Source organism: Equus caballus, chromosome X, assembly GCF_041296265.1.
Source record: "Equus caballus isolate H_3958 breed thoroughbred chromosome X, TB-T2T, whole genome shotgun sequence".
NCBI lineage: Eukaryota > Metazoa > Chordata > Mammalia > Perissodactyla > Equidae > Equus > Equus caballus.
Genome location: NC_091715.1, coordinates 17,163,518 through 17,176,610, shown reverse-complemented (window position 1 = coordinate 17,176,610; position 13,093 = coordinate 17,163,518). Strand labels below are relative to the sequence as shown.

The 13,093-nt window shown below is 42.5% G+C and overlaps 1 protein-coding gene across 3 annotated transcripts in view; it reads right to left on the bottom strand.

The window, feature by feature from the left end:
* The window catches only part of PHEX (phosphate regulating endopeptidase X-linked), a 195,107-nt gene extending 186,431 nt beyond the window's left edge, over window positions 1-8,676 (bottom strand). The window contains exons 1-2 of one of the 3 annotated variants that reach the window (XM_001493470.7): window positions 7,953-8,676; window positions 2,095-2,163 (exon numbers count right to left, since the gene is read on the bottom strand). In XM_001493470.7, the coding sequence (XP_001493520.1) occupies window positions 2,095-2,163; window positions 7,953-8,070 (187 nt within the window). In that variant the 5' untranslated portion in view covers window positions 8,071-8,676. The remainder of the gene's footprint in view (window positions 1-2,094; window positions 2,164-7,952) is intronic. The other 2 variants (XM_070256769.1, XM_023633503.2) reach the window with 2 other exon arrangements.
* Between the last annotated feature and the right edge of the window lie 4,417 nt (window positions 8,677-13,093).

Sequence of the window (13,093 nt, the reverse complement as noted above, 5' to 3'; positions counted from 1 at the left end):
TCTGCAACCTGTCCTCTGATTGTCCCACCTGGTGCCCCACCCAACTCCAGGTCATCCTCTCCCCACCGGAGAAACCCCTAGGTCACCCGCTCAAGCTGGGAACAACAAAGGGCCTGGGAACTTCCAAATCTTTCTCACCCTCACCAGAACGAGATCAAGAAGCTGAAATGGTTGTCTAGTCGCTAGACTCTAGCAGGTCTAGCGTTAGGGAAAAAGGGCAAGACGGGACCAGGGTCAGAGTTACCTGGCATGGTCTCGTGGCCCAGTTGGAGAGGAGCCACACATGAACTTGAAGCCCAGCCCTGTTGCTAACTCAGGATGTGACCCCAGGCAAGTTATTTCACTTCCAGAAGCCTACGTTTCCCCTTCTGTAATTGGGCCTGGTGATAGCACTGACTTCATGGGGTTCTTACGTAGATTTTATGAGATAGCACGCGTAAGTCACTTAAAACATTGCCTGGTTAAAAAAACATAAAGACCACTTAAGAATGGGACAAAAAAAGACCTCTAATAACATGATTATCTAACCCATTACTTCTGTATAAGGCCTCCAAGTTTAAAAGCTCTTTTCACCCAAGTCTTTCCCATCTCAATAAATGCCGCCACCCAACCACCACCAAAAATCTAAGCATCCACCTTGGTTCTCTGCATTTGTCCCAGCCCACAGCCAAGCCTTTGGCAAGCCCTCTAGCTCCCAAACCGTCTAGTCTCCCTTTCCGTCTCTTGAATTCAAGACACCATCCATCACCTCTCACCTGGACCAAAATAACCTCCTGCCTGAGTGACCTTCCCATTCCTGCTCTCTATGGTCTCTTCTCCACCCAGAAAGGCTCCCCTGAGTCTAGCTCTCCACAGAGATCTTTTTAAATGCTAATAAGATCGTGTCCCTCTCTTTCTTAAAACCCTCCAGAGGCTTTTGAGCACACTTAGGAAAACCCCAACTCCCTGGCACCTTGGTTCCTCACTGATGCTCATCACCTGCACTCCACCCCTCACCCAGCAAACTCTTCCCATTCCTCAAGTCGGCCAAGCCCTTTCCTCTACGGGAACTTTGCCTCAGCTGTTCCCCACACCTGGAAAGCCCTTTCCTCCATGTTCACACAGCACATCCCTTCCCATCATTCAGGGTTACTTCAACATCATTTCCTCAATCGATCTAGCCATCGTATCACTTGCTATCACATTATTCTATTTTAATATTTTAATTTTCTGTATAACGTGTACCACCAGCTGATATTTTGTGTGTGCATTGATTGCCTGTGTGCTTAGTTGTCCTTCCCTTACCTGATCATTCTGCTTCACTGCTGTATTCCCAAAACCTAACTCGGTGCCTGTTGTGCAGTAAATATTTGGTGAATTAATTCGTTAATCTCTTAAGGCCAAGAGGAAAGTGAAAGGGCCGTGTGCTTAACTTTTCCTATGACTTCCCCTTTGGAAAACACACTAGGGTCCCTGTCCACTTAAAGAATGGGGGTGGAGGCTGGAATCTAGGTCCTGCAAATCTAGGCCCTGACCCTGGTTTATGGAGGGAATCTAAGAGCTGTGGCAAAACTGAGGCAACCTTAAGCACTCATCTTCACTTTGGGGTACCCACTGATACACGACCTGGTCACCTCAAGAAAAATGACTTGTAACGTGGCATAGAAGAACCCAAAGGGATTTCAGGTGACAATGGAAGCATGGATTTACAGAGGGTCCCTCCTTAGACGCAGACAGGTCAGACCAACTGACCAGAAGATACAGAAAAACTGTTAAGATAAATAGGAATCTATATCCCGCTGAGGCCATGGGAAGGCCAATGGTGTCACTCTTCAGTCTTAAGAGAGGCCACTCAGCCTTCCAAGCCCCTTTCAGATTTCCTTATAATGATTTGGAATACCACACAGCTGTTTTTTGCAAGGAACAAGAAGACAGGAAACCTATGCTCCACAACTTCACACCGAGACTTGAAAGTAAACTTAAAATTTCATCAAGATTACATTTGGTACTTGGTAAACCTCAAGCAAACAGAATACTAAAAATACTACCTGTTTTCTCTTCCACTCCCCAAGGTACCATAATTATGACGTGAAACAGGATGGAAAACTGACTTACCAGCTTCGATGCATTCTGGCTTGAGGCAGTACTCCTGTTTAGCTTGGAGACTTAAGAAACCTTGACTCACTGAAAAAAGACCAAAATGAAAAAATGACTGGCTGGTAGCAGACTGCCGTCAGGTAACCCACCGTCAGGGGCATATGCAAGACATTTGATAGCAGTTCATTCTTTTCAGGATTGACGCAGAATTCAAAACTCTGGTTGGCTCCAAATCACAGAACCGAACTCTGGTCACTAAGTGTCCTTGGTGAGACTCTTACTTGCTCTGAAACTCAGTTGTCTTGAACATAAGATGAGTGGGCACAACTAGACCAGTACTTCTCAGAGTGGGGTCCTGAGGCAGCAGCATCACCTGAGAGCTTATTAGAAATGCAAATTGCTGAGCCCCACCACAGACCCACTGAATCAGAAAACCTAGGGTGGGGCCAAGCCATCTGCGTTTGAACAAGCCCTCCAGGGGATTCTGATGCGCCCTCAAGTTTGAGAACCGCTGGGCTAGATGATCACTCAAGTCTCTTCCCCATCTCTGATTATCTGTGGTTTAAGTCTCGTAATTTCACTCTTTTTGTTTACAACTACAGTCTTGTTTTAGAGATGGGAAAATTGAAACTTATAAACTATGTCATTTGGAGCAAATCCAGAGTGGAAGGAGAAAGCTAGCATGTGGGGCATTTAAAATTCTGTATCTTATCTAAACCATCTATACAGATATGGCCCAAAAAGGTGGGGAGGGGGTAAAAATATACTGTATATAACTCAGTTATCTAGCAAGGGAGTCATTATCTGCCTGCCCTGTGCCCCACACCCCACACCCCCTCCTCCCACCAGGCCTGGCTTAGCTACCTGACAGATGCAGCTTTGTGGACCAAGCTTCCAACTACTTCCACCATAACAAAACAAAACAAAACAAAAACCTTGCAAGGTGGAAGCAGCTTTTTACCAATGGCTTAATTTCCCCCATCTGGCTGCAACATTATCTAAATGGATTTCTGCAGGAGTACAGACAGGTGCCCTATTTGTAAACTCCAGGTAGCACCTGGGCATTAGCAGATGTGAGTTTAGATTTCAGAGATATTTGTGGTAGCCGAGGAAGTTGTGGGGAATTCATGATTGCTGTACTCTGTGAGCGTAAATAAGGAATCATTTGGAGATGTGGTGGTGGGGAGATGGGCCGGGGCGAAGGGGCCAAGGCCTTTGTGCATCCTCAACCGAGCTGCAGGATCAGAAAGCATGGCGGTACCTTTATTTCTGCTCGAGATGGAAACCCTGTACATCACTTGCCAGTGTGGCAATTTGTATTATTTATTAGCCCGCATTCTAAGAGGAGCCTGCTTTTTCTTTGTTCTTTTCTCTACTGCCATCCTCCAAACAGCCTTTTTACTTGTGTTATATTATAGATTCAAGAAAACTGCCTATGAAACATCTCAGTCCTATTTTTAATAAAAGTATCCTAGCAAAAGGTGTGTTTTGATTTCTTTAAAAAGCAAAAAGAAAGGTAAAAATATACATGAGCCACATAAAGATTAGTATGGAATATTTCAATATGCCTGAGTGGTGGAACCATGGGGGAAATTTTCCCTTCAGTCTACTTCTGTATGTTTACCAAATGTCCTTTAATGAGCAAGTGTCAGTTTTTGTAATGGAAAAATAAAATTTGTTGTAAATAATAATATTTTATGATTCTGGACAATACCTTTGTGATACTAGCCTTATTTTATTTTAGAAAAAAGATAATGAAATAGTTAAAGACTTACTCCTTTCATGGTACAAACTTCCAGTTATAAAATAAATAGGTCATGAGGGTGTAATATACAGCATGGTGACTATAATTAATAATACTGTATTACATATTTGAAAGTTGATAAGAGGGTAGATCTTAAAAGTTCCCAGTGCACGAAAACAGAATGTAACTATGTGTGGTGATGGATGTTGACTAGACTTGTTGTGGTGATCATTTCACAATATATAAAATATTGAATCATTACATTGTACACCTGAAAGTTATATGTCAATTATATCTCAATAAAAAAAATTTAAGACATTCCTTTCATGGAAAATAGTTCTTGACTCAAAACATCTAAGGAAGCAGAACGAAAATCAAATAGCTTTACCTGATGATAGGTAAAGTGAAGGTTTAAATTAAATTAATTGGGACACAGACAGACCCAACCCCTCAAGGAAAAGCAGTATATCCATGGAGGTTACCTTAAGATCCTGCAAATGATTAAGGGTCAGCAAGCCCAGGAAATGTGAAGGTGTAAGTAAATGAAACAGAGACAACAATGAAAATAATTTTAATATAAAAAGTGAAAATGTTACTTATTACTGGTTAGGAGCTTTTAAAAAAACTTAAAGCAGTTTGGTTTCTCATTTTAGATTTCTATATAACCAGCAGAAATGACCTCAGATTGCAGTAGTCATCCACAGATGGAGAACATGAGAATGACCATAAATTGAGGGTCAGCATACTATAGCCCACAGGCCAAGTCCAGTCCACCACCTGTTTCTGTACAGCCAACAAGCTAAGAATGGGTTTTTTTTTAAGATTTTATTTTTTTTCTTTTTCTCCCCAAAGCTCCCCAGTACATAGTTGTATATTCTTCATTGTGGGTCTTTCTAGTTGTGGCATGTCGGACGCTGCCTCAGCGTGGCTTGATGAGCAGTGCCATGTCGGCGCCCAGGATTCGAACCAACGAAACCCTGGGCCGCCTGCAGCGGAGCGCGCGAACTTAACCACTCGGCCACGGGGCCAGCCCCTAAGAATGGTTTTTACCTCTTTTAATGGTTGGGGAAAAAAACCATAGTAAGAATAACATTTGGGGCCGGCCCGGTGGCGCAGCAGTTAAGTGTGCACGTTCCGCTTCGGCGGCCTGGGGTTCGCCAGTTTGGATCCCGGGTGCAGACATGACACCGCTTGGCAAGCCATGCTGTGGTAGGCATCCTACATATAAAGTAGAGGAAGATGGGCACAGATGTTAGCTCAGGGCCAGTCTTCCTCACCAAAAAGAGCAGGATTGGCAGCAGTTAGCTCAGGGCTAATCTTCCTCAAAAAAAAAAAAAGGAATAACATTTCATGAAAATGATCCGAAATTCAAATTTCAATGTCCAGAAATCAAATTGTATCAGAATACAGCCATGCCCATTTGTGAACGTATTGTTCATGGTTGCTTTTGTGCTACAACAGAGTCGAGTAGCTATAACATAGACAGAATGGCCCAGAAAGCTGAAAATATTTACTGTCTGGCCCTTTACAGAAAATGTTTGCCAACCATTGCTTTTGAGAAACACATTGTGGAGAAGAAGGGTGGGGGGAAGGAGGAAGAAAAGAAAGGACACTTTAAAATAAACTAGCTTAGGCATACAGTTCTACCTGATGTCTTAAATCCTAGCGCTCTAGGTCCTCTGAGACCACCCCAAGGCCAATGGCAATCACTCTTACTGTAGCGGGACTAAGGTTTAGAAAAGAGATTACCCCAGAGCCTAAAATACAAAGAAGAGGTAAAGAAGAATGCTAGAAATTGCAGACATGTGACTGAACGTGGACAGGCAGAAAAATATACCACAAAGTCAACCCAGAAACACCTTGAGGAGAAGAGGACATTAACCAGAATATTGTCATAAAGAGCACTGCCTGGCAAGTCCCAGATTTTCAGACAAGGACTTTGCTAGGTGCAGGGTGAAGATGGGTGGCAGAGCCTGGGGGACTAAGGCAGTGAAAAAGGGTAGGGGGAAGGGAGGGAGTCTGAAATAGTGCAGAGACATTTGACAAATTTTTTTTTTTTTTTTTTTTTTTTTTGCTGAGGAAGATTGGCCCTGAGCTAACATCTGTGCCCACCTTCCTCTATTTTCTATATGTGGGACACCTGCCACAGCATGGCCTGATAAGGGGTGGGTAGGTCCATGCCAGGGATCCAAACCGGCAAACCTCAGGCCTCTGAAGGGGAGCACACCAGCCTTAACTGCTTCACAACAAGGCCAGCCCCTACAATTTATTTTTCAATTTGAGAGTGTGCGTTTATTTTAAAGCAAATATCTCTGAATGTATACATGCAAAAGGAAGAAGGTGAAGCAATGCTTCTCAAACTTTAATTTGCAAATGAATCACCTGAGGATCTTGAGAAAATGTAGATTCTCAATCAGTAGGTCTGGGATGGAGCTCGGGCTCCCAAATGATGCTGATGCTGCTGGTTCACGAACCACACTTTGAGTAGCAAAGGTGTAGAGCAACCACATCCTTATTCTCTAATATCCTTAGAGCTCCTCTTAAAGATTCACGGCGAGGTTATTAGGCACACTAGAAATTTATTTTTTCTATTTTTCTATTTTATATGGGTAAGGCCTCCTTACTCATAGCAGCATTGCCTGGCTTGATGAATTTTACTGTGCTCTAAAAACTTTAGAGCTGATCCCAAAGAATCATGTTCTCTCAAAGAACAAAGATTTGCTACCATCAAGAATATTCCAACGAATGTGTTACAGTCTCAGAATGTAATAAGAACAGTGGAATGTCAAAAAAGTTTCCAGCAGCAGTAACATCATTTAAAGGAGTCCATATTTTTGCCTAAACAATAATCATTTGGATTTTTAAGTTTGGGAGTGTTTGCAAGACACAAATAGTCTAATTTTGTAGTCACTTCTCACATAGTATGTGGTCCCTCGGCATGCCCACATTGTCTTTTCTCTAGTTTTGCATTTCAGGATAGGACACTTGCCTAAACCCCAAGTACCAAGAAATCTCACAACAGTTTTCAAGAGCCACAAATTCAGCTGCAGGAGTAGGAGGTTTAGCTGTCGCAGAAAGCAACAAACCTATCTTATTTCCTAAATCGTCAGCCACAGAAAACATGGAAAGATGGTTTGCTCGTTTTAGCAGAGTTTTCAACCACACAACCCTAACCCTTTTCAAGTTTAATTACTGGTTTTCCCCTGCCAAGATAAACATGGCCTCCCGCATCCTGTATATGCCCAGGAATGTTTCCAAGCTTGCTCCATTTCAAACTGCACCTAGAATCTCCTAAGTACAGGGCTTGGTCCGACATCGCTTTCAAGCTAATGAAATAGTGTGGACTCTAAGAGAAAAATACAAAGGGTAATAGTGAAGGGCTCAGAACGCCTAAAACCTTAGAACATCCCTCTCCCCTCTCCAAGAAATTTTATTCGTTTTTATAGGAATAAGCTTTTATTAGCATATGTATTCTCTGGGTACATCATTCTTACCAAGAGTCATTAAAATAATTAGATCACAATACCTTTCAAATCTTGGGAGGAAAACCTCTGTTTTCCTTCATATTAATTTTTAAATCTAATAGAAAGGCAGAATTAAAATTTTATCCCACCAGAGTCACTGGATTAGAAAGGAGTTGAAGAATACCATTAAAGGTGCAGTTTTAAAGACTCATTTGTATTTTGTGAGTTAAATTTCATGATTCATTCAGGCAAACATTGACAAAAATCAAATGGAAAGAAATTCCAGCGTGGTTTTGATCACAATGTAAAGTCTTTCCTCACAAAATAAATGAAAGTATCTGACTATGAATTCATAAACACTCATTTTGCTAAATATAATGCATAAAATAATGTGTGCCCAGTGCAACCGAATCCTCCAGCCACTCGAAGCCACTTTACACCCATTTCGTATTCTAGACTAATGCGTTTGGTACTTGGGTGTATTTATTTATTTAGCCTCCTAAAGAAAAGGCTTCTTTCTATTTGCATATTTAATAGAAACTAAGGATACACCATCTACTAACACAAGCGAACAGCCTTCCACCTGCATCCTGACGAGGTTGCCAGAATAAAGCAGAAGGAAACTTCACTGCAGTCACCCAGCCCCTGGCCTCCAGGGCCCCACTTACCCAGAAAGAGGATCGTGCCCAGCGCCAGGGTGCCACCGATGGACACGATCAGGGCTATTCGAGTGCCTCTGTTGGCCGTCTTCCCAGTCTCCATGCTGCTCCCTGCTTCTGCCTCCATCAGGAAGGACGAAGAGGCCACGCAAGAAGAAAGTCGCTTTTCGTGGTTTGGTGGTTGGTCTCAAGAGTCTGTTAGGCGTTGACATCCAAGGTTTCTCTTGCTCTTCTACTCATGGACAGCTTAAAAAAATTCCCGTCAGGAAATCTGCCCTCGCCACCCTTTCTCAAATAGTTCTTCACAAATGAAATAAAAGAAACCCAAAATATTGGTTGCCTTGGCTTTCCCCCTGACCAGACAAAACAAACAGTGGTTGCTTTATCTTGGTGCTCTCCCCCCAGCAAAGTCCCTCTCAACCGATTGTTTGGCAGGCTCTTCTCTCAGGCGTTCCGAGTGTACATGTTTTACTATGTTGCTGAACAGATGTTTTAGCTATTTAAATGTATAGTCACTTGGGGAGGAAAAAATAATTGTCTTTATCAAAACTGGATTCTCGTCAAGCTCCCCCAAACCATGATAAGTTAGGTGGCAAGGATTCTCCGGACCCACTTTAAGATCTCAATGAATCATGTAATTCTTTTGCAATCATTATTCTGCTTGCTTGAATTGTCCTCATCGAAGATATTCTTTCAGTGTGCAGGTCCCTTTTTAAAGCCTTCTAAGAGTTCCTGGGATATCCTGGAGCATTTTATTTTAGGAACTTTGTGTATGACAGCATGTGCCAAAAATCAGAGTCATAGTCCAGTGCAGTGCAAAGTAGCAATTAAGACAACCTACAGAGGCTGATGGTTTGGACTGGAACTTTTTTTAAGGAAGAACAAAAAGCACTTCCCCTCTGTGGTGCTAAGAATTGTACAAAAGATGGGTAAGTGTTCAAATTAAGCTTATTAGCACCCACAAAACATATGATATTTTTCCCTGCATGTTTTGATGAAAATACACATCAAAAGTACATGCACCTGTGTATTTTGTCCTCCGAGTCCCACCAAGGCAGCTGTTGGTTAGTATGGTTTAGCACCCATTCCAGCAGATTCCCCAGGATGAATTCAAAGGCAACTGGCTTCACTGGAAAGACAGAGTAATGACTGGGTCTTTGATTTCTTTGATTATGCTGACGATTTAAATTATGAAAATCTGCTTTCTTCATAGGGAAGGGCAACTGATATTCCAATCTATTGAAATGATTAAAATTTTATTATCCAATGATATAGATGTCATTAATTGGCAGCACAAGTACTACCTACCTGTTTTTGTATGACTGGAGGTCATAGCACAGTGGAAGTGAGGGTGGAGGATTCAGCTACATCTAGAAATCAGTGGAGCACTTTTCTCATGCAAAACTTGTGCCCATGGCCCTGGGAGTCACGCAGAGCTCAGCAGATGCTGATGAGCCCAGGATAACATGGCCACATGTTCACGGTCCTATCTGGCTGGTCTTGGTCAGGACTTAGACTCTTAGCATGGGATTCTCCTAAGGTTTTAGATTTATTCCGTAACATATCCTACCTTACTTTCTGTTCATTTCATGTTGCCCCAGAGTCAGAAAAGCATAAGCGTTTGTCCAATTATGACATCATGGTAGATATTATGTGCTCAATGGCTGTTGATGCTATTTTGTTGTTGTTGCTATTCCATAACACATCCTAACAGGACTTTGGCTCCTAGGATGGGATTCTCCCAAGGGGTTTTGGACTTGACTCCATAATATCTCTTAGACTATGAGCACCATGAATCCAGGAATCACGTCCATCAAGTTCGATGCAGCAGCCCCAGCATCTACAGTTTCTTGCACATAACAGTGAAGGGAGAAATAAGAGCAACAAAAATCATCCAAGTTAGCACTAGCCATTTGCTCTTAAAAAGAAGCTTCAGGAACCTCAGACACTGGTGTCTGGGGGTTTTTCAGCCTCTTAATTCCTTCCCAATCCTCAAGTGATAATGATACTTTACATGGGCATAGCACTTTCATAGCCCATTTTAACCTCGTGGTAAACCTATATACTTGATAGCAAAAGTATTTTCATCTCTGTTTTGCAAATGAGAACACTGAGAACTAAGGACTGGCCTCAAGTGGCACAGGAAAATCAGGAACTGGAAAGATAGCGAGGGAGGTCACTGCTGTATCCCGCTGCGTCTTCAGCTTGACAAAGCTCCCTGTGCACGGGGGAGAGCACATCCACTCCAGCACAACACCAGGACCCACATCTTCCCTCTTTCCTTCCTTCTCCAAATCTCCTCACACCCTTCTGGGTCCAGATTGACATGCAGTGGTGGCCATGGGTTGCCACCCAGAGCAGCCTTCACTCTCCTTGGCCTGGCAATTTCCCCAGAGGTGAGGGCAATTGGGGCTTTCTCTGAAGTGCAACTATCCATCACTTAGTGACATGAATTCATTTCTGAACACTCAACTGCTAAGTGAAAAGCCATTAACCAAAAAGAAAATTTCCATTAATTGTAATAGGTAATTATGATGCATTCCACCCCACTTAAGATATGCAAATGCAGATAGAAAAATATATTAATTGAACAATGAAAACAAGTCTATAAAAGTAATAAGCTGCTTTCAAGATGTGGAAAATAAATACTTTGTGTAATGTAATGAAGGTTTATTTTACTCATCAAAGGAATAAAAGAAGACTTAAGAATGGTGGAAATTGGCAAAGGAAAGGGTGCAAGTGAATCATTCATTATAAGGTGCATTCTTCATTCTGTGCTATTTTCTGCCTTAATTTTTCAACCTTTTGGGAGATGATAATTATCTTGCACTCAAACTGCACTTAAAGTTGTAGCACAGAAAAAAACCCTTTAGGGCAAAATAAAGATGTTCAAAGCCCAGAGAAATAATGAGTGCTCACAAAAGATAAAAGCAAGGGTCTGCAAACTAGGGCACGTGGACCAAATCTGGCCCACCATCTGTTTTTGTAAATAAAGTTTTACTGGGACAAAGTCACGGCCATTTGTTTACGTATTGTATATGGTTGCTTTCATGCTACAACGTCAGAGTTGAGTAGTTTTTCAACACTGACGTTATGGCCTCTGAAGCTTGGAATACTTACTCTGTGGCCCTTTAGAGAGAAAGTTTACTGACCCCTGAACTAAAGAGTAGCCGAAGATGCTGCCTCTTCACCCCATCTCCATGGCAGACATAAACAAAGGAAAACGTTCATCCACACTTCACCTGCTTCTCGAAATCATTCCATTCCATTCGATGTTCCCTGAATACAAACTATTGTGTCAGGGAAACCGGTCAATGTGTCTTTGCCTGAAACTGTAATATTGAAACTACAGCATATTATTTCGTGTGTTTTGTGGTGAAAATTCATTATTCTGGGATAAAAAAGGTTGGGGGAGTTGTCTAAAAAAAATTGTATCATTTCTCAAGTGCTGTGAAAATTGGTGAACTGAAAAGTCACTGTGCAGGTAGGTCTGTTAATAGTCTGGTCTGCACCCACCCAATTGTTTCAGTTAAGACCCTCCAGGGCTATCTTGAGCCTTAACCAAAATCAGTGAATCAACAGAAGTTTCTTGAGCATTTCTCAGATGCCTGGCCCTGTGCAAGGCCCTGTGAGGGAAGATGAAGAAGCCATGCCAGAGATTCCGGACTGGTAAACTGGCCTTGGGCAGGTGAATATGCAAAACCCTTGGCAACTTAGGGAACACTAAAGCACGCAGGCCTGGCCCTGAGGGCGGTAAGCATCCAGAGAAATAGAAATCCCTGAGCCTAGATTTGTTGGGAAGACTTCCAGCAGGAGGACCTGCAAGAAAGGACAGCTTGAGGGAAAAAAGGAAGGCTTTGGGGTGGGCCAAAGCCGACCCTGAGATAGGACTTGCCTGGGCATTTAGGGCTCTCCCTGTGGGAGTCACAGGTAAGAACATTTATCCAGAGAGAACTGAATCCTGCAACCTCAGCCCAACTTCAGTGGCAGGGATAACGACTGAAGCCAAGTCTTTCTGCTAGACGTGAGTGCATCTGGTCATTATTTGGATGCGTGGGGTCCTCTGTTTCAGGCAGTAAAATCCCATGTGGGCCACAATTTCAGTCAGAAAGAAGGAAATGATTCAAATCCTGAAAAATGTGTTCATCCATCCACTGGAAGGAGGAGGGAGGGAGCGGAGGAGAGGGAGAGGAGAGCTACACGCTGAAAACTCAGAGCTGGGGGCTGTGGCGGGGCTTTGTTATTTGTTGGCAAGTCCTTCGGACTAGGGAGGGTTCAAGTCCCAGGCCTTCCGCTAATGAGACTCATTACTTACATTATATCTGATCTTTTCAAACATCTTCCTTAGTTAGGTGTTCTATCTCCTTTCACGGATGAGGAAACTGAAGTCTGGAGCTATTAAGTGATTTGCCCAAGGTCACACAGCAGGTATTTGTCTTAAGGTCTGAGGGGTTTCAAATTCCAACCTCTTTTCTCTCTGCCATGTTACTTGATAAATTTGCTTATCTACCTCAGGTAATTAGTGAAGGTAGGTATAGCGTGTCAAAATAACCGAGCAGGAGGAAAAGCGATAAACTGTGCTTCCTCTAATTCTCTTGTTGAAAAGACTAATTGTCAGGTTTTATTTCCTTAACAGGAACAGCAGCCATCGGTTAATGTGGGGGAAAAGTTTTTCCATTGGGGAACAAAAATAGCAACACACAAACTATCTCCTGATTTGTGGCTGCTGGTAATTGGACATTAGGAAGGACACATACATTTGAAAGGCTATCTATCCTTGTATTCTACTTGTTTGTTTCTGAGACTAAGGTGGGGTTTTATTCCTTGATATTCGAACCTCCTTGGCCATACAGCTACTATTTCTTCAGCTGCACTCACTTTATATGCATTATTATCAGTCCCTAAAGCAGTCCTATGATAAGGAATCTTTTGCTGTGTTTTATTGATAAGGACACTGAAGCTGGCAGAGGAGAAGTAATAGTCCCAAGGTCACATGATGGGTAAATGACAGAGCCCAGTTGGAACTCAAATCTATCTGGTTCCCGTTTTGAAATGTAACCGGGATTTGTTTTAATGAGGGATGGTAAGATGACAGACACAGAGACAGCCTTTGAAAGAAGAGTTTATTACTCACAGTTTTCAAGAGGAAG